This window comes from Scardinius erythrophthalmus (assembly GCF_964197995.2).
Source record: "Scardinius erythrophthalmus genome assembly, chromosome: 4".
Taxonomy (NCBI): domain Eukaryota; kingdom Metazoa; phylum Chordata; class Actinopteri; order Cypriniformes; family Leuciscidae; genus Scardinius; species Scardinius erythrophthalmus.
In genome coordinates, this window is record NC_138224.1 from 7498315 (window position 1) to 7521792 (window position 23478).

At 36.8% G+C, this 23478-nt stretch overlaps 1 protein-coding gene across 1 annotated transcript in view; it reads right to left on the reverse strand.

Moving 5' to 3' along the window:
• The window catches only part of LOC308689041 (G-protein coupled receptor family C group 6 member A-like), a gene marked incomplete at both ends in the record, with an annotated part of 13725 nt that extends 5557 nt beyond the window's left edge, over positions 1-8168 (reverse strand). The window contains 2 exon segments of the mRNA XM_081362594.1: positions 5170-5248; positions 8084-8168. Coding sequence (XP_081218720.1) covers positions 5170-5248; positions 8084-8168 — 164 coding nt within the window.
• Between the last annotated feature and the right edge of the window lie 15310 nt (positions 8169-23478).

Sequence of the window (23478 nt, forward strand, 5' to 3'; positions counted from 1 at the left end):
TAATCCATCACAAGGACAACACCGGGCCGACCATCCATGCATCATTTTAGAGTGGATGAGGGAGGGCTGTGGGTGGGACGGAGAGACGGAGAGAGCGAGGCAGCGCGGGTGGGTTTTTCTAACAGATCTCTAAGCTTTAGAATATCATAATCTAAATGGTTTTAATTTGTCATAATAAATGAGAAACCCCACTCCCCTGCAGAGACATGTGCCTTTCTTTGGGTTGTTAAAGGCCTTTTCTGCATGCTGAGTGTGTTTGACCACAAATGCATATCAATAGTTGTATCCTAATGCATTGATTATGCTTATTATTTTCATGCAACGCAATCATCACTATTACTATTGCTTATATTTAGAGTTAGGGATTTAAACAAACCACTATCCCAAAAAGTGGCGTTTTTGAAGAGAGACGTGTTACTTTTCTAGACAATCCGACTTTGACACATAGGAAAAATAGATACCTTAGGGATTTAGAGACCCATTGTGAAAAAGAAGTGCACTTAATTGTATTGAATGTGCACTTGTAGTGTACAGTATGCACACATCGTATAATATTAATGAAATTAATATTACAGAGAGAACACTTTCATGACAATGTTTCTTAACACACTTAAGTGCACTTTTAAGACAGGCACTTTGTAATAATGTCAAATTTAAAGTTTTACTTTGAAGTACATTTTAAATAGTGCTGTCAAATCGATTAATCGCATCTAACATAAAAGTTTGTAAATACACAGTGTGTGTGTGTATCTGTGAGTATTGTGTATGTGACTTTAAGTATGCTATGACTACTTCTTTTTCACAAGGAACCACCTAGCAAACAACCAGAATGTTACTACTTAGCACAGTGCTAACAATCACTCTAAACACTTTAGCATCATGGCAGCAGCTTTCATACTGGCTATTATCTTCTTGTCATGTATGAAAAGTGAGATATCACTGCTCTGAATTAAGACTTTAAAGCCAATATGATTGACAGGTGTCATAATAACAGTCAGCCGCACTTGGCAATTTCTCGCTCTCTGTTTGCAAAACATTAGCATTATTAAATGCTAAATAAGGGAAAGGAAAGAAAGACGTGCAAGATCAGGTCGCCGCGGTACAGATGTTTTAATTGCGTTTGTGTCAGTGTGAAACACGATTAGCGTTTCTGCTCATTAACGAGCTGATGGGCCCCTCGTTCCGACACCTCGCTAATGCGCTAACACACGAACACCTCACACATCACATTCAGATGCAAAGACTGAAACAGAATCTAATCAACAAGGACAGCAACACATACAGTTAACCGCTCCGCTGCAATTAGATGATCATTTGCTCAAGTCTTTGTGTCTGTGTGTATGCGTGAGTGTAATTACATAATGGATGGTTGAATAAAGCTGAATTTAGTGTGGTGAAGTTCTTTGGCCCCTGCCATGGTGAGACACCTCACCAGTTTGGGTTGCAATTATGCTTTATGTGCAATTTGAATGTCATGCTATTGCTGCACCGAACGTGACCCCGTGAACGTTCAGCCTGCCAACTTCCAGCTGTTCAGATGATGGTGGCTCTTATGTCTCCAACTGATCAGTTATTCACCCACCAGAACAACATCGACAGACACACGCTCTTTCGCTATCATCATATTTTTTATGTTACAATAATGCGAATTGTAATTGCTTCCGACTCTTTCTTTTGTCATGCTGTATTTTGGGAACAAAATTCACTGTAGAAAATGTTTTCTCAGGTGACAAGTGGTAACATCTCAACTAAAGGTGACAAGTATTTTCTGTACCAAACACAACAAACAGAATCGCAAAAATAATCCTTGCATCCCAATACGCATACTATCCATCTAGGTTAAGATCACTAATCTTGAATACTATTAAAGGGATAGTTCACTTTGAAATTAATTTTTGATATGTTTTAGCTTACCTCAAGGGCATCCAAGATGTAGGTGTCTTTGTTTCCGCAGTACTTTCAATTTTTATATTTTTAGGTCAAACCGTTCTTGTCTGTCAGTCATATAATGCAGGTCGATGGTCACTGTATCAAAACACAATCACAGAGTCCAAATTAAAACAATTCCCCATCGTCCAAATTAAACAATTCCCCATCGTAAGTACACATTGACGGCCTAAGACACGAAACGAGCGGTTTGTGTGAGAAAACGAACAGTATTTATATCGTTGTTATCTCTTGAAAACAGCACACGTCTAAATGATCTGACGGCGCGGGCGGGTATAGATGTGTATACATAGATGTTGCCTTGGCTACGCAGTTCATTGGAACGAAACCGTAGCCAAGCGACATCTAGTGTATATATCTATACCCACCCGCGAGCGGGTATAGATGTATACACTAGATGTCGCCTTCGCTACTGCAGTTCATTGGAATGAAACCGTAGCCAAGGCGACATCTATGTATACATCTATACCCGCCCGCGCCGTCAGATCATTTGGACGTGCTGTGCTACAAGAGGTAAAAACGATATAAATACTGTTCATTTTCTCACAAAAACCGCTCGTTTCGTGTCTTAGGCCATCAATGTGTACTTACGATGGGGAATTGTTTAATTTGGACGATGGGGAATTGTTTTAATTTGGACTCTGTGCTTGTGTTTTGATACAGTGACCATCGACCTGCATTATATGACTGACAGACAAGAACGGTTTGACCTAAAAATATCCAAATTGAAAGTACTGCGGAAAAAAAGACACCTACATCTTGGATGCCCTTGAGGTAAGCTAAAACATATCAAAATTTATTTTCAAAGTGAACTATCCCTTTAAGGGTGGATATTATGGGAATTGGCACAGGGGATTATTGTTTTCAAACAGTTTCCCTGGCAAAGATCTATACCATCAAGCAACTTCCCCCTTACATGAGATCGCAGTAATGTGCAGCAGGGATGATGTAATTTTGTATCGATATTTCTGGTTCCATCGTCCCGAAGTCAATTGCTGTGTCCGAAATCGCATATAGCCTAGTAGGTACTACATTTGGTATGAAGCTTACATTGCGACTGTTAAAAAGCATGTTCTATATAGTATGAATTTGAATGAAATTTGGACGTACTACATCTGCCATGTTGTCATTATCATGTGACCTACGTCATCAGTTGTGTCACTTCACCTCCATTCACAAATCCTCTCCCATGGACTTATGGGACAGTAAAGTGTCAATCAAATGCACTTCAGAATCTCGCCGGAGGTAGTAGGTCATCCAGGTACTTTTCACCTAATGTTTTATGAATAGCCTACTATGAATTTGGACATACTACTCGGCTCACATTTGGTTTTCACCTACTATATGGAAGTAAGCATATTCGGATGCAGTGAGTGGGTTTTTTAGAATGGGTTTTTGGTTAAATAGCCTGTACCTGAAATAAGGTCAAGATATTTCCACGTTTTATTCTTCAAAATAAAATATTTCAGAAACTCGTCCCCTTTTTTAAAGCTTTTACTTGTCTTGAAGTGTCTAAATGGGACTGCAGAGGTTGTCAGGGACATTAAACATCACCAGCCGAACAGGTAAACTCATCTACTCACTAGTTGGCTTTCATAGCCTACACTTTTGCAAACAACTATAACTTGAACATTCAAGGAAAATGTTTTTAAAAAAAGACTGAAAGAGTTGTCAGAAGCTAGTGATGGTGACGCTGAAGTCAGGCGACCGTGGCGTAGTTTGTTTATAGAAGGCGATTGTATTTAGGTTTCAAAATTCATTGAAGTTGTGTTCATTTGTGAAGATTATCATGATGAAGTGTGACCATGAAGACCACTTCTTTTGGTCACAGACCTTATTTTCTGCTATAATCCAAAAGCAAATATCATATTGGGTGATGCTAACTTCTGGGTTAGCCTATAAAAATAAGTCATCACAGAACTCTATTAGCAAACGACATCCAACCAAACATTTTGTATAGCCTAGTTTAAGAAGCTGTTTGACTCAGATCACAATAGGGGAGAAAGTAAAATCATTCTTTCCATTTCATGCTAACTTTAATTTATTTGGCAAGAGGGCGAAGCACTGCTACTTGGGCGGAGTGCTTTGCTTGCAGCTCCTGAGAAGCCCTGTGGTGAGGAGAAGAGAGTTCGCTCAGAGTTGGAGTAAATCACTCCGCAGAAGTAGCAGTGCTTCGCCTTCTGAGAATATAGTTCCCAGTATGTATATGGTTAGAAGATGGCTGTGTCTCATGTGACCTTGTTATTTGTACACGCTGTGACTATACAAATCACCACATGTAAAGAGGAAAATGTTGGCGTTATTTTGTCACTTATTGGGAGCAGTATGCTAGCTGGAGCCGTTTACCTCCAGTCTTTGTGCTAAGCTAGGCTAGCGGTGGGTGCGTCAGACAGGTGAAAAAGGTATGTCTGGACTTATCTAACTCTGGGGGATACGGTGAATAAGCTAAAGTCCTAAAAAGTCGGCATGTTCTTTTAAGGTTCAGATGACCACAAAAAAGAGAGGAAAAAAAAAAAAAAAAAGGTTGAGAACCTCTAAAGAAAGAGGCACATTGACGTTTTTTAAAGTGTAGGCCTATGCTATGTCCAAAAATTAATAAATGACAAATAGTATGGTTTTATGGTATGCCCAGCATGTTATATCACCGTGATATATTCTGCTGAAAATGATGACTGGCATTTTGCTGAACGAATCTCTCTTTTGTTCGGTCGCTATCGCATCGCTTGCACCAGATTATTCACTTTCTGTGTGTCAAGCACGAAAAGAAATAATACAAAGAAGCTCACAATAAGTAGATTTGCTTTGGTCTCCGGCCGCCGTATGTGTGTGCGTTGAGGCTGCTGCAGTGTGATACGGGTTGAACACACACTCTGAAGTGGACAGATATGAAGAATGACATTTAAAACGCCATACTGTTTGTCAGTGGGCTCTCTCGTTCTCTTCCTCAGACCCTCGCGCTGACTGAACGCACCTCAGTGCGGCTGTCAATCACCGGCGTGTCAAACCTGCGAGGACGAGGCAGGTGTGTTTATACTGGCAGACGAAACTAAACAAAAACCAAAAGACGCAAACAAGAAACGAGGAGAAAGATGAAGGGGCGAGAGTCATAAAACGGAGAGAAAGTGTATCATAGAGACGGTGAGGAATCAAGAGAGACCTTAGCAACCCTTCCCTCCTCCTCCTCCTTCTCCTCCTTTCTCTCTCTCGCTGTCTGTCTCTCACCTGCGTATCAGTCGTCTGTACCGTGTTTGATTGACAGCTTGGCAGAGATCAGTGTCTAGCTGATGTGAGGGTGGCAGACCTGGAAACGCAGTGAGAGGGTTTATCAGCTGCACGGAGAGAAAGAGAGAGAGAGAGAGCGAGGTGGGGGAGGTAAAGGGGGGCACACAGAGAAAGGAGTGTGAAAGAGCTACAGGGAAGGAGAAAACGATGAAGGGGAGGAGAGAGAGAGAGAGAGAGAGAGAGAGAGAGAGAGAGAGAGAGAGAGAGAGAGAGAGAGGAGGGGGAGAGGGCTCTTTTACTGCCGGTCTAGAATGTGACTGGATTCTTAAACAGCTTTACAGAGAGTAAGAAACAACAGCCACCAATTCATCAAACAAATACCTGCACACACACACACACACACACACACACACACACACACACACACACACACACACACACACACACATGGGTGAATGAAACTAAAACCATGCACAAAAAAATAAGAAATTATATATATATATATTATAATATAGCAAAAAATATATATTTTTGCTTTGTGACATTATATTAATAACAATTACGCACATTATCCTTTTAAATTCTCATTACCATAATGAGTTTTGTTGTAATTGCCATATTCTCAACTATGATTCTCAATAGATTATCATTACTTCTAGGCTAGTGATAAAGTAAAATGGTCTTTTTAATTATGAATATAAAGGCAGTACAACTAATACTAACATGATATATTAATAATTTACTTTAAATTACTTTAATAATATATAATAAAAAAATAGCATTACAATTATGCATTCATTTTCTAAATTTAATGAAAATGTCACATTGAAAAAATCATAATCATTATTTTCTGTAAACAAAATAAAATGACTTAATTCTTTTAATTTTGGTGTGAAATTATGCATATTCACATATAAGCAACTAGCTTATATATATATATATAGAGAGAGAGAGAGAGAGAGAGAGAGAGAGAGAGAGAGAGAGAGAGAGAGAGAGAGAGAGAGAGAGAGATGCATTGTGTAGATACGTATGTGATTTAACTAATTGATGTATTATATATATATATATGTGTGTGTGTGTGTATATATATATATTTATATACACATACACACAAACACACAAACAATATATCATTAAAGAAATATATTTGAGGAATATACAGAGGAATTATCATGTTTAGCATGCACATACACCTGAAACATCCCTATAAGAATACACACACACCTGTTTCACATTCATTTTAAGTTCTTATGCTCAACCTATAGTGAAGGGTCCTTCCCTGACAATCAATGTGAGTGTGTTTTATGGACAATAAAAGCTTTAAACAGCAACACTATGTCTTTGCTTTAAATGGCGATGTTCCCCTTAAACGGCTGCTTTATAGCGTGAGTCGTAAAGGCTGTATAATTCAGCAGCATTTTACTGATGCTGCTCCTGGCACACTGCCTGCCAGTCAACAAATGACGCTTGTGCCGTGGAGGCCGGAAGAGAGAGAGAGAGAGAGAGAGAGACCCAGATGCCCTGCTGCACTGAATCACTAGCTGTGCTTAAACTCTGTGCAGTGAAACAAATTCCATTACAGAGACACACAAACCTCGAGTCGGGCCTTCCGCACTGCCAGAATTTTGATAAGATTAGATCTCAGATGAAATTAGTGAAGAATCATTTCTGTGCTCTGAAAACACATGATAGCCAGAGGCACTGATATCATGAATATTTTGTGGAAGTCTATGAATAATAAGGATTTGATCATGAATATTCAATATTATCTCAGTACAGTAGTCTGGGTTCAAAACAAACTTTAGATGCTGTCGATTACCACAGAAAAATGATTGTCATTTGTCCCTCAATTGGTAAATTGAACAAAAATCAATAAATAAAGTGTAAAATAATAGTGTGATAAAATCACTTATCTCGTCCCTGCAAATCTTTCAGCTTATCTTATAACCATGAAAGGCAAGTAAAGTAACGCAAAATACCCACAGGAATTATGTCAGCAACACATAAATAGAACTTCCTCTGCCTAGAATATTCAAATTATTGAATAACTTTTTACATTTACACTCACCAGCCACTTTATTTGGTGCACCTTGCTACCGGGGTTGGATCCCTTTTGCCTTCAGGACTGCCTTAATTCTTTGTGGCATAGATTTAACAAAGTCACTTAAATCACCTTTCTTCTGATGCTCAGTTTGAACTTCAGCAGCTCGTCTTGTCCATGCCAAAAGAATGCATTGAGTTGCAACCACGTGATTGATATTTGCATTAACAAGCAGTTGAACAGGTGTACCCTTACAAAAAAATAAGTTTATTCAAGAGTTCTATTAGTATACTTCTTTTAAACTAAAATAAGAAAGTATACTTTCAGTCTAAATTTTACATACTTCTCAGAAATATACTTTATGTATTTCTCAGAAATATACTTTAAATTATGCTTAAGTGTGCTTGAGATATACTTAAAAGTATAATTAAGTATTCAAAGTATACTTGGCTTGTAGTTGTGTTAACTCTTTTGATCGAGTAGCCTATTAAATATACTTTTTTTACATAGTTTTTCATATACAGTCTTATGAAACTTGCATTGTTTGAAAATATTGATTAGAATATTGATATAAAACAGATATGTTTCTAATTCTGCATCTCTGAATTTTTGTGTAGTCCACTGGTAGTGTACATAGGGATTTATTATAATTCTACATTACTTTTTCCCCACCTTTGAATGAATTTTCCATCTATCCATGTTTTCACTGTTAAACGGAAGGGGGCCCTATATGACACATCTTCTAGTACAGAATCTCTGGATCAAAACACAGGAGAAGAAAAAGTTGAAACAAGTGATAGAAGATTGCTCACGCAAATGTAAAATAACGTGACCATCAAACATTAAATGTAAATCAAAAATGCTTAATGTTACCAAATGAAACATCGAACCCATGAAGAGAAAACGACTGTGTAGCTTTGGTGGTGTTGGACTCGATCTCCATCTGTGTTTTGATCATCGTTCAGAATCTGATCAAGGCGTAGTCTTTGACAAAAAATGGGATTTTCTCAACTCTTTTGTTTAAAATGTTGCCTTTCTTAATGAAACTTACCGACATTCAAAAAAGCTTAAAATTATTTAAAGTACATTTAAAGGTATTTTTTAACTATAAAAAATAATATCTACATTTGAACATAGTAGTAAGTGCAAAAATAATATAGAAATAGTAAACTATAATGTTATGTTCACTTGAAGAAAACTTACAAGTATACTTGCAGTATAAACTATTCTAAACTAGTTTAGTATTACTTTTTATAAACTAATGTAGCCTACTACTTGTATTAAAATAGTAAACTACTGGTATACTTATAAGTTTACTTGTAGTACAGATGCATTACAAATGAGAAACCTAGTTGTGTACTTAAAGTTTACTGCTGTTACACACTTAAACGTATACTTTTATATACTAAAAGTGGGCCAATTTAGCGCCAAGCAGTATTGAAATAGTACACTTAGAAGTTTACTACAAGTACACATTGATATTAATATACTTACTACATAAAGTATACTTAAAAATATACTTGAACATTACTTAAGTATATTTCATAAAATTAACTTGAAGTATACTTCTTTTTTCGTAAGGGTAGTGCCCGTTTATATATTAGTTATATATTTTATATATTTATATTTAATATGAACTACATTTAAGTTATATATTTTGATCAAACCCTGATTGTTTGAGCCACAGGTACACCACTCCTAAATATAAAGGTTCCAAATGGGGGTTTTCGCAATGATGCCAAACACCATTTTTGGATTCCCAAAAAATATTTCAGTAAACAGTTCTTCAAAGAATATCTATATAACCTTTTTCCAATGTAAAGAACCTTTTGTGCAATGGAAATGTTCTATGGATGTTAAAGGTTCACTGAAAAAAAATGATTGGTTGAATTTAATAAAAATTTGTATGCTAAGTGGTTGGACACAATTGATTTTAGCTACATTTAAACAAATGCATTAAGTTGAACTAAAATTGATTAAGTTCAACTTAATGCATTTGTTTAAATGTAGCTAAAATCAATTGTGTGCAACCACTTAGCATACAAATTTTTATTAAATTCAACGAATAATTTTTTTCAGTGTTCTTCATGGAACCACTGATGCCAATAAAGAACACCGAAATAACAGAAAGTGCATTGCTGTAAAAACTTTGTTTTTTATAAACTGAGAAATGAGTCAAAATCGTTTTCTGTGGTAACTCAACTTCATTCACAGATGCTGTCAATACAGTTTGTTTTGAAGTTGGAATATCTGACAGTGATCTTAAACTATTTGTTATCATTTTTAAATGTAAATAATTTATATAATTGTATAATTATAATTATTTAATTTATATAATATTAATAACATCTTTATTGTTCCAATAAAGGTAAAATAACATTTTACATTTACTGTATACAATTAAAGAAAGCACCCGCTTCAAGCTTCTTTCCCTCCTGTTTTCCCCTCACACCATCTCTCAACGCTTCTCCCTTCATCTATCCGCCATTCCTTCCATCAATCGCTCGTCTGTCACGCTGCAGGAGCATCCAATCTATCACGGGTTAGAGTTCGGGGGCACTGCGACTCCGAGCACTGGAGCGTTTCCTCTATCACACTCTCTCCTTCTCCTCCTCACTCACTAACAGGCAGGAGGAGTGAAGGGAGCAGGAGGTTGATGAACATTTTCAGTGAGTATTTAACGTTTAGCGTTCCTGATGAATGCCAGGGTTGTTTTGTGAGCTTTACAATGAAAAAAAAAGATGCACGTTGTCTTCCCAGGGGCAGTGGTAGACATTAAAACTCAAGCCAAGTCATTACCCGGCATGCGTGGAGAGTAGGGCATGGGGGGATTTACTTTGGGCAAGTGGTCTTTAATAAGTCCTGCTCTTGAGATCTGAGGTTTTATGTGGGGTAGCAGTGGTGGGGGTCTATTTCTGGGGTATTTGTGATGTGTGTGCGTCCGTGTGTGTTTGTGTGTTGTTGAAATGAATGAGATATTGAGTCGCTCACCTCTTCTCTGCCTTCTGATTCCAAATTGAATTTGAGGGATCTTGTGGGTGGGACGGCCTTCTGCTACTCAAAGCCACATCAATTACTATTGGCAGCCGTGCAATTGATTTAGAAATCACACTGCAAGCAGACAGTCAACATATACTATTTGAAGACACATACAGTTGCACATGCACCGACATCTGTGACCTCACAGGAAGTCAAATGAGCGTGTGCTGATAAGTATCTTAGTTTGCTCCTGTGGCAATTTTGAGGGGCAATCAATCAAACCTTCCAGATCCATCGATCACAAACAGGTGAGAAAAGGCCAACAGAGGGTCAGGACCCAGGACGGTGACCCTTGATAAAAACCACAACCTCTAATTTACATCACGCCCCAGACAGGCGTATCGGTGACCTTAACCATGACCGTAACCATGACAATCAGGCCACTGTTGCCGTGGGAGGATAATCAGAGAGATCAGGCATCAGTGCCTTATGCACACACACACACACACACACACACCTGATGTGCACTGTATGCAGAGTTATGGGTAAATAGTTCTACCCAGATCAACCATCGCTCTCACAGCCTTGACTGCACAAGTACTACTTGACAAAGCAGCCCATGGTACTAAAAACCTAAAAATATATATAAATACCCAATTAAACCCAATTAAATACACTCCTACAAGAGAGAGAGACCAAAAACAGCACATTCCCATGATGCTTTGCTGCATTAACAGTCAATGGCTGTGTCCAAAAACAGGCATGTGACTTGTTACCTAACTGACCTATGAGGCAATGACTTTGCAGGCAGCGTTTGCGCACTTGCGAAACTGATTTCAGACAGGCAGCATAACGGTTTAATGATCTACAGCAAAATAGAGCGAGCTTTGGTGAGAAATTAACAAATATTTAATTACTACATTCGAAATTTATCACCAGAAATTACATCAGAAGTGGAAAACGTTGGTCAGAAACGTACACAAACTGACCACCAATGGCAACTTTCAGATGCCATCTTTATTTTTGACTGTCACAGAATGGAAAGCACAGAATTGTGGGATATCAAAGGCAGTGAAGGATACATGCTGCCTTCAAAAATCAATCAGATTAAGGTATCTCAGGAGACAGTGAAGCTAACATTGGATTGGGACGTGCCTTGATGCCTTCCTACCTTGGAGTCCGTCCTCTGAAGGCAGCTTTTCTAAGCTTTTGGATGCAGCCAATCAGAACTACTCAAAGACTTACATTTGGCCACTAGGAAACAAATCAGAGTCAGGAACAGAATCTAAAATAAAACTCAAAATCAGTGTCCACACTTGTTGTTCGATTCTCTTGGTTATTTTGGTCCGGGCCACAAAAGAAAATTATACATTTAGTCCTGGTTCGCTTAGAATTTTTCGAATCTTTAAGCTAAAGATATTTAGCCTGCATGGCTAAATCTGGCACATTTACATTTTGGACTTCGTCCTCATGTTGATTAATGTGCGTTGTCCCTTTTAAATAAATAAATCAAATCAAATCAAATCAACAACAACAACAAAAAAAGCTTTGGAGACCATTTTTGACCATTTTTTTTTCTCTCTTTTGAGAGATTTTGTGGCCGAACTTACCGAATTTAAAAAACAATGCTGTGTTCTGGGCTAAATATGCTGGTTGTATGTGCATACATATGATGGTATTTTGACTAGCTGAGAACTGAGAGATATGTAAAGGAATCAAAACAGTGCCAAGAATTCCTCCATCACACACAAAGAAAAATCTGCTGCTGCATCTTCGGTCTGAGTTCTTTCCCACTGAAAATGTGTTCCCATGAAAATGTATTCGAACCAAACCTGCCAAATGTGAACACACCCTTAATCAAAGGATCAAGATTCGAATCAGGAACAAAATTAGAATCAAGGCCTGTTCACACCAAGGGTGATAACTAACAATAACTAATACTATAATAATACTAATTGTATGATAACCTCATAATGATAACAACACAGAGGAACAATATTATTGAAATCACTTTCAAAACTATTTTTTCTAGCTGATGAACAATAAAAAAATATTGACAGCCAATCAGAAGCAACATAGAATAACAGAATGTTATTGTTCATTGGTGTGGACGCTCATATACAGTAGTTATCAATCTTTACAGATATCACTTGTGAGAACAGTCAGGATCAGAATCAGAGTCAGAATCGAAACCAGGATCAAGATTAGAGTCTGAATAACATCTGTAAGAATCTGTATCAGAATCAGACACCTGAACCTAATATGGTCTTAAACACGCTCAACAAAATGTAAACAAAACATCCTGACTATTAAATTGAGCAGGATGCATATAGAAAAGCAAAAGGAAAGAGAATGGTGGACAACCTTTGCAACGATCATTCATCCCTGAATTCATCTCTGCTAAGATAATAAAACAAGAGAGCTAATCTGGGGCAAACTCAGCAGTTTTAAACATCCTATAACACAGATCAAAGAGCTTTTCTTGTGTGCAAATGAACCTCACAGAGCGTCCTCTTCTGAGTAATGGAAATACACAGACTCAGCAAAGGAGAAATACAAATGCTGCACTACATTTTTTTTTCCCGTCGGCTCTCTTTACCCCTTCAAGATTCTGCCTTTAACTAAAGTGTCTTGCCTTCCATCATCTCTCTCTCTCCTCGCTCTTTCTCCAGGGTAATAAGTCGGCTCTCTCATTCCGTCACACGCTGTGCTACATTGATCAGGCCTGCAGGTCAAGTTCAATAGGAGCAGTGAGTGCCTCTTTTTTCCCTTCCTCAGACCAACACACACACCTACACATCCTGAAACACACAGGCGCATACACATAATTGCACACAACAATACACACACACACATTCCTCATTCACAAAGTGTTGCATGTCCCTCTAAGGAGGTCAGACTCCTGGAACGACTGTTCCAGCCTGTAAACAGCGGCTGGGCTCCCACTTCATTAACATTCAAGCACACAAACAAACAAGAGCAGAACGTTCCAGAAAAACAGTATGTGATGTGTGCCGGTTGACAGTGACAGGAGATTTCGCATTGGCTCATGTGCACACAAACACACACACAAGCCTCAAGCATCAAATTTCTGTTTGCATTCATTTGTATTCAAGAAGGACACAGACCTCCTTGGTTAAAATAAAGGTTGTTATTGGCATCAATGGTTCCATGAAGACACTTTAACATCCGTGCCTTTACATTGAACAAAATATTCTTAAAAATAAAGGTTTCATAAGGTGGTTATGCCACAGAAGAACCATTTTTGGTTTCCCTAAGAACATCTCAGTGAGCAGCTTAAAAGAACCATTTTTTCTAGTGTAAAGAACATTTAAAAAATCTAAAGATTTCCACTATAAAAAAAACTTTTGTGCAATGTAAAAGTTCCATATGGGTTCTTCCTGGAACCACAGATGCCAATAAAGAACCTTTGTTTTTAAAATGTTCTCGACGCTATAGGGAAAAAATCGTTCTTCTAAGAACTGTTCACTGAACGGTTCTTTGGGGAACCAAAAATGGTTCTGATATGGCATCACTGCAAAACCTACTTTTTGGAACCTTTATTTTTTAAGAGTGGTTTATCCCAAAGAGAGCATTAGTTTATAATGTCTACATTAAGACACACTTGGTGCTGTGCTGCTGTGGCGTTTTATAGGGCGCATTTTAGCAATAAAACGAGTTAGCATTTATTGCTAACACTGAGGGTCGTTATGAGACACGCTGACCTCCACAGACACGCAAGTGAATTTATGAAGTATTCTCACAGCCATCATAGACACACACATTAGCACACACATACACACACACACACACACACACACACACACAATCTCATGAAACAGCCCTCGGTCCGTTTGCACTGGACCATGGCAAACAGAGCACATCTGTTAATATACACAAAGTAATTACACTTTCATTTAACACACACACACACACACACACACACCACTTTTCATTAAACACACTCTGACTGTTTTGAGCAGAAGAACCATCTCATTAGCCACTGCTGGGAGGTTGAGTGTGTGTGTACATGAATTGCTTTGTGTATGGAAATGTAGTCGAACGACACTAGCATGTGTCATGGTACTCTGTTCCCCTTCTGTTACGGCTATTTCGTCAATTTATCTTTATTTCTTTCCGTTTGATGAAGACAAACTGTATCATCCCAGAGACATTTTTCACTTCTGCTGTCCTCCCCTTAAAAAAATTAACATAGAAACTATAGCTTCTGCCAAAATACTGTAAAATCAGCCATCACTATCATCAAAACAAGAAATTTATGACAAAAAAAATATTTTAAGGGTTTCTCATATTAACATGGTTTTGCAACAGTTAATACGTGTTGTAACTTGATATTTGGCAGATACTTGGGTTAATGGTAAAGAAAAGTTGAGTTTTTAAGTAGTTAATTTTAAATTTTTAAAGTAAATTTTAGTTCAAACTTCAGTTGTTTTATATGGTAGAAATAATTCAAATGTGATTTTTATAGATTAAGGGACAACTCAAAATAATTTTTATGTGAACCTGCACTATAAGAAATTCCATAATAGGGCACAATATACTGTGGTTATATGAAGGAATTTTCCATATCTTGAATTACTCATTGCATTGTGTTGCATGGTTAAAGTAAATGGCCGTAAACCTAACAAATAATGTCCTGGCAGAAAATAACTAGTACATCTTACAATGTGGAATAGTTATTTAAAGGGATACATATGTATTTGTGCACAAATCTAGAAACAGATTACAACTTCCTCTTGAAAATTAAGATTCTTTATTGGCATTAATGGTTCCATGAAGAACCTTTTCATTGCACAAAATGTTCTTTATAGTGTAAAAAGGTTCTTTCCACACTTTTAAAGTGTTCATTACACTAAGAAAACATTGGTTATTTTAAGAACTGTTCACTGAAAGGTTCTTTGGGGAGCCAGAAATGGTTATTTTATTGCATTGCTGAGAAATCCCCCTTTTGGATGTAAAATGAGGCCAGTTTTACAGTTGCCTATGTTTTGAATTATTTTGGTCTTTTAGATAGACAAGATGACACTGGAAACTAATGGGAGTTTTGGGAGAGGATGGAGGTCTCACGGTTGCCATGGTGCCACAGGGTCGCGGGGGTCACAGCTGCAAGAGGCAGCTTTAGGAGATCGCTAACAATTGGGGGTCCACTAATCACACACACACACACACTCACACACACACACACAGAGGCAGCTTTAAATGGAGCACCAGCGACAGCGCAGACTGCTTCACTCTTAGCAGGAATTCTGTGAGCAGCCACTCAGCCTTTCTCTGTTTCACCCCTTCATTCTCCAAATCTCTCACCTCTAGCCCCTCTGTTGGGCCAGCAAACCACTTCACAATCTCACCCTCCCACTCACACACACACAAACACCGCAAGATGTCCTTGGTCCTTTATGGCGGAGGACAGATGGTGTCCTGCCTTAAACCACTCAATTCTTTTTTTCCTACTTTCTCTATTTTTTATCTGTTTGGGAAGGGGGAGACAGGCTCTTGGGAAAGTGACCTAAACGTGGTGAACGCTTTAGTGAGACTTGAGTGGAGAAAAAGAGAAAATATGTATTAAAAAAAAGAATTTCTTGTTTGTCTCACACTTTTTAAGCATATTTAATGTACATACAATACGAAATCATATTATGTACACACAACCCAGCTAACAAAAAAAAAAAATCGTACCTTTTTACATTTTTACTGCGAACATTAAGGAAACATTTGATAATTCTTCAAACATTATGGGAATGTTACTTTTGAACATTCTCTAAACATTCTGAAACAAGTAGTAACATTTAAAAACAAACAATTTTGAGAACATTATTAAAGACCAGATCACTTTGAACTAACATTATATAAATGTTACTGGAAGAACATTTGTTCATAACTTTAGATAACCTTGTCAGAACATTCCCTGTTAGTCGGGAAAGTTCTAAACAAAGAAGTATTATTCTTTTAATGTGCAATTGAACCATTTAGCGCTCACTAACAGCTAAACACACACACACAGTCCATCTCTGCTGTCCGTCCTGACCTGGGTTTCGTATGCACGGATTCAGCCCTGCTTCAGCTGTTAGGGTAGCCATCAGTGTTCAACTAGATAGATTAACAGCCATTTTAACCCCTAGTTCAGACAGCTGCATTGATCTGGACTGATATACTTCTGTATAAATCCCCAGAGAAACAAACCAGGGTTGAAATCTGGGTTTAATCTGAGGTTAGCCCATCTTTATCGATCCATCTGGGCTTTCAGGATTCTACTCTTCTAGAATTATGTGAGTGTTCTGAGGTTCATGAGGGGAGTTCTAATGTATAGAATCATGGGAATGTGCTGATGCTGAGGTCACACATGAAGAGAGTTGTTTATACACTCTAAAATTAAAGATTGTTTATCAGAATCTGTGGCTTCATGAAGAACATCCATGGAACCATTTCAGTGCATTCAAGGTTATTCATAGTGTAAAAGGGTTCTTTAGATTAATCATATGATGTTCACACTAAGAAAAATGATAATTTTAAGAACTGCTCACTGAAAGGTTCTTCAGAGAACACAGAGTAATTCTATGACATCCCTGCGAAATCTTGTTTTAGAACAATGAAGGAAATCCTTTGTTCTAGAATCCTTGCGTGTTCTGCTGAAGTTCATATTAAAATGTCATGGAATGCTGAAAGCTTATGCCTATGTTATAGATATCTAATAGTCTAAAACATTGGATATATTTTGTTCCTGATAATCACACATGAAGATAATTTTACTGTTCTAGATCACTGGAATGTTCTGATGCTCAAGACATGGGAGAGTTCTAATGTTCTTGAATGTTGAAATGTTTGCCTACATTATAGATATCTAGAACATTGGAGCTGCTTTGATGCTGATATTCACACATGAATATAACGTTACTGTTCTAGATCACTGGAATGTTCTGATGCTCAAGACATAGCGAAGTTCTAATGTTCTAGAATGTTGAAATGTTTGCCTACATTATAGATATCTAGAACACTGGAGGTGTTTTGATGCTGATATTCACACATGAATATAACGTTACTGTTCTAGATCACTGGAATGTTCTGATGCTCAAGACATAGCAAAGTTCTAATGTTCTAGAATGTTGAAATGTTTGCCTACATTATAGATATCTAGAACATTGGAGGTGTTTTGATGCTGATATTCACACATGAATATAACGTTACTGTTCTAGATCACTGAAATGTTCTGATGCTCAAGACACGGGAGAGTTCTAATGTTCTAGAATGTTGAAATGTTTGCCTACATTATAGATATCTAGCACATTGGAGCTGCTTTGATGCTGGTATTCACACATGAATATAACGTTACTGTTCTAGATCACTGGAATGTTCTGATGCTCAAGACATAGCAAAGTTCTAATGTTCTAGAATGTTGAAATGTTTGCCTACATTATAGATATCTAGAACATTGGAGGTGTTTTGATGCTGATATTCACACATGAATATAACGTTACTGTTCTAGATCACTGAAATGTTCTGATGCTCAAGACACGGGAGAGTTCTAATGTTCTTCTAGAATGTTGAAATTGTTCTCTTCGTTACTGATATCTAGAACATTGTCTCTGTTTGATGCTGATATTCACACATGAATATAATTTTACTGTTCTAGATCACTGAAATGTTCTGACGCTCAAGACTTTAGGATAGTTCTAATGTTCGAAAATGTTGAAATTTTATTATAGATATCTAGAACATCATGTGATTGATGCTGGTATACACACATGAATAGAATTTTACTGTTCTAGATCCAGAGGTGGACAGTAACAAAGTACATTTACTTGAATACTGTACTTAAGTAGGCCTACACTTTTTGAGTATCTGTACTTTACCAGAGTATTATTTGTTCTGGAAACGGTTTGACGTCAGAACCCGAAGTCGGGTTGACGTCAACATCCTTCGTCGGACAGACGTTGGATTTTGGCTGGAAATAAAAGTCGGGTGATGTTGGTTTCTGACATCAACCCGTTTTCATTTTCAAACACAATACAATGTCTGTCCAACGTTGGAGGTTAATATCAATCTGACTTTGGATTCTTACATCAACCTGATTTTCATTTTCAACGTTGGGTTTGGTCTTCTAAATGTGAATTCTGTCATTGTTTTGGAGCACACTAGCTTATAGATAACAGTAAGGCTAACATATTCACACTAAAAGCCATAAACTTTAAATAGGGCACTATTTGAGGGAACAGCCATTTGGGGGTCCGAAAACATTGTGGACGTTATTGAGTGCACTTATTCAATCTCACATATTGATATGAGGGTAGTAGGCAGGCATAGATTCAGAGGCATCAGGTACTGTAAGTATTACATACAACAATGCAACAATAATAAAACAATGCATTGACATTATTTGATCAGTAGTACTTTGAAATTGATGTCGACATTAGAACATTAACTGAAATGATGCTGAGATTCTTGCTTTTATGTTCTAGAATTGGAATGTTCATTTGCAGAGTTCAAATAGGGAATGTATTGATGCTAACATAATAATTATTTTAAAGTTCTGGTATCCTTGGGGTATTATTGTGCTGAAATTCATATGAAATAACTAAACATTAAAGCATTATAGTCTCTAACTGAGATACAAGATAGTGCTATTTACGTTTGTATTATCTGTTTCAGTTACGTCGATTTCTGATAAAGCATTGCCGTGGACGATGACAAATATTAAGAAATATCAGATGGCGATATCAGAATCAAGTACACTGTAAAAAAAGATTTTTTGGTTAAGTAAATACTACTGAAAAAAAACAATGTAATTTACATGAAAAAGTTAGTCCAGGCAATAATTAAAAAAACTAAGTAAATTCCATATCAGTACTTAATTCAAGCGAGTAGAAATGAAAGCGTACATATCTACTCAATAAAATTAAGTAAAAATTACTCAACTTTTCTGATACTGGGGTTCCCATCATGCACTGGACCTTGAATAATTAATGAGGTTCATTTTTCACTGTTTTCCAGCTGTATTTACACTGTTTTATCATTGCTTTTGTTGTCAGGATTAGTAATTTGCCATTTTGTGACATTTCGAGTAAATTTTCTGCTCAAAATGACACATTCAAACACAAAAATGATCCATCAAATGTTACCGTCATTGTGTATTGTCTACCAAGTATTGAGGTACTGTATTTGCACTTATATGAGACTTAACATCTGACATGATGTAGTATAAATTACTTAAATAATCTAAGTAAAGCACATACTATAAATGATTGGTATAATTCAATATTATTGCTGAGTGAAATGTAATGCAAAGGAAATTTCAACTAAATTGATGTTAATCGACCTTTTACTAGCGTTTCTCCCTAGTTTAGTGTTAAATGTGCTAGCTAGAATGATGAGGATGTTGTGATGCTGAGGTTCAAGCATACATAAAGAAAGGTCATGTGCCTCTATTTGGAAGAAAATTTAAAGCCACAGTGACCCTGAAATCATGACCTCTTATATTTATACTCTCACGTCTTCAGAGAACAGATCAGGATACAGGAGGAGAAAAAACATATATGTGGATTTTTAATGGTCTGTTGCAAAGGCGGTAAAATCCAATCAGCCATTAAACTACCAAACTCCTGCACAGGAGAGCACAAGAGAAAGAGACTTGAGTTTTTTCCCCCCATCAAGTCATAAAAGTTCAGGGAACAAGGGAATCAATCAGCGGTATCAGTTAGCCGCCTTCCAAAGATCTTGGACAATCAACTAAATATCTTAATGACTTTGGATTTGCACATTACAGTTTTATCATAACCGCCTAAGCTACTCAGACAAAGATTTACACCCATTATCTAAATAATACCCCTAATTAGTGTGTTCATTATATCCTCCCACACAAAGCCAGAGACACAGACACCTCTGGATTACCTACTTAATCTGATGATGCAATGTCATTTCCCCACTCACCCGAACCAGCGCCAAATGTTTGTCACAATTAGATGGAAAATGCATAATCCTCACAAATGCTCTAGAAGAACATCAGACATGGAGCTAAAATCTGAATGCTCAGACCATAGAAGGGATAGAAGCACGCAGGAGCTCAAATTATAACCCCATTAAAATCCCACACCCTTGTGAAAAATATATGTAATACTGCATTTTTGTTGTAATAATAGACATGCCTGCTGGGCTTCAAGATTATACATATTTAAACAACTACCCAATAAAAATGAGGGAGATATTGAGTCTGGCTGTGAGAGAAAAAGAGGAAGAGTATTATTAATAATATATTCAATTGCATTACATATGTATTGCGCATACTGTATACATATGGTTTAGTTATGATATTTGGCGTAAAATAAAGTTTTTACACAAAACTCATTTATTTCTATTTAAAATGTATTCGTTGTAAATGTAAAATTTGATGTTTGCAATTATGCTTGCCAAGAGCTTTAATCAGTATTTTACTATTTTTTAACTCTTAAGATTCACTTTCACACCATAATATTTTGGAAACAGGTGGTACTGCGGGGTTTGATCTAATGACACATGTGACGAGACAGTGTTTCTGCTGCATGCATGTGTGTTTGGGGTGCTGTTGACCCCAGTTTTGCTGTGCACAGTGGGGGTCTTAATACAGAGAGCTGAACTGCCCCTCTTTTATAAGGAGCATAATAGCCATTCGCTCACAGCTGACCAACGCTATCAAAGGGAGAGGAGGCATGTGGGATTACAGATTTAACGAGCCCTTTGTGCAGACTAATTACATGTGAATGAGGGTCTGTAGGAGCTCATCCACCCCTTGTATCTACCACAGGTGAACCCCAAACAACCCCCCCCCCCCCACACACACACACACACACACACACACATTCAAACTCATGTCACAGACAGAAAACACAACACAAAGTAATTGAGTTATATGATGAAATAAATTGCAATTGATTTGTTTTCAGTGCACTTCATTATAAATGTGAGCAATAACAAAATAAGAAATTTGTCCCTGTATTACCATAATGCACTTTCAATCACAAAACTTTCTAACAACAATGTATAGAAATGTTTTAGGAAACATTTTATATACCTGTACATATTGGAAATTTGTATTTATTAATTATTTTATCATTTATATATATAGTTATTTCTTTCTTTTCTTTTTATTCATGTCATATTCTTGATAGTCTATTTTTATTATTGTTGTTGCACAAGGGAGAATAATTTGTATATGCAATATCTCTGTGGAAAATATAAGGACCTTGAACCTTAAACACTTTATATATGTAATTATATTAATTATATGTGACCCTGGACCACAAAACCAGTCACATGGGTCATGTTTTTTAAATTGAGATTGTATTGTATACATGTATACATCTGAAAGCTGAATAAATAAGCTTTCCATTGATGTATGGTTTGTTAGGATAGGATAATATTTGGCCGAGATACAACTATTTGAAAATCTGTAATATAATATTATTATATTATGCTCAATAGATTAGTATATTTAAAATATGTTTTTTTAATATATAAGCTATTCATAATGTAGCAAACTGTAAATAATTATATAATGTCTGTTAAGGACATTGAGTGCTACCAGAGTGTTCTGTTTGTGCTATGAAAAAGAAAAAGTATAAAAAGAAAAATCCCCATGATGATCATGTTTTGAATTGGAACATTTAGTTACTCAACAGTCCTATCTAATTAAGCCATGAGAAATTAAATAACTCCAGCACAGGGTCGATATAATTACTGCTAATTTATTGCTCAGATTATTCACCATTAATTCTTGTTCTCTCAAACACCGAGTGGAGAACCTAGCAGAGAGATAACTGTTTAATACTAGGCCTTTTCGTCCCTTTAACGGTTCTAGCATCGTTTATGCGTTATTAGGATGTGTAATTGAACAGCCCATAGTTTGCATATTACTTTATTAAGATAATGTATTTTCTGCTTGGCCGTGCACGCCTGTGTTAAAGCTTCTGAATCTTAAAATTACAACTCAATTAACACGACCGCTTTTTGCATTTCACCAAAACTCCTGAGCATTTGGCAATCTGCACTCACAAAAAAGTATCAAGGGACGATCGTGTTTTTTTTTTTTTTTTTTTTTTTTTTACACTGCAGTGTCTTATGATGCATTACAAGAGGGTGCAGAAAATGTGTCCAGAGAAGTGTGTGTGGGTGCATGTTTACAAAAGGCTGTGGCTGGGGTGGAGGTAGAGCCTGCCATTCACCTCTCACTGGCCCTGCGGCCCTGCGATGCCCTGCATGCGCTTTTCAGGCTTTCAAATGGGCTTTATGTGCGCGAGGAGAGAGAGAGAAAAGGCTCGAGCAGCTGTGACGTGGGCGGCGTTGTTTCATTCACCTCTCGCCATGGCAACGGACAGGGGCCCGAAAAAATGTCCCCTCCTTGAGCCATGTGAGAGACTTTGAAATCCCATCAGAACATAGAGTGCAGTTATTTCAACCATGAAAATAAAATACAAACAACTCAAATATAAAGCAAATGCAATAATATAATTTGTCAATACATTCCTGAATAATTATTAATTCTCAGACACCTGTTTAATCTCCATACTGTAAGCATTTAATTCTGTAACTTCACTGAACTCTACTATTAAGATGATTTGGTTGTGCTCACAAAACTAGGAGAACTTTACCTTAAAACCTTCAGTTATTTATTGCCTTAATTTTTTAAGTTTAAGGTTTTTTTAAAGTTAAAGCTCACTGCACTTTTCATCCATTTTGAATTCATTACTGATGAATAAAATTAAATTAAAAGTCACAAACACAAATGACTTTAATTAGATAGAAGTTAAAAGGATGGGATGATGACGATATTTTAAAGCGCAGGGCATGTAACATTTATGAATTATGTGCATGATTGTGTCTTAGTCTTTTTTCTTTTTCGATGTGAAATATCTTACGCACTCGCATGTGTTTATTGATTTTTGAAAAGCATATTGTTTTTATCCACTTATTTTAAATAAATATAAGATGTAAATAGGCCTATATAAAACACGCGCTGTTGTATTGTCTTTTTTCTTTGTTTGTTTGACATGCACTCAACATATATCGACAGTGATAAAAATATGAAATTGTTTTCATATTTTCACGGTTCATTTAAGAAAGAAAAACATTTTAGTCCTTTTTGTACAAAACGCTCATACAATAGCCAATAATAACGAATGCTAGTCAGAACTAATTATTTTGTTCTAATGGCATGACTATCCTATACATATCAGCACAATAATTACCTTACAGCATCATAATAATTTTGAACTGCAACATTTAAACTTAATGAAAAACTTAAT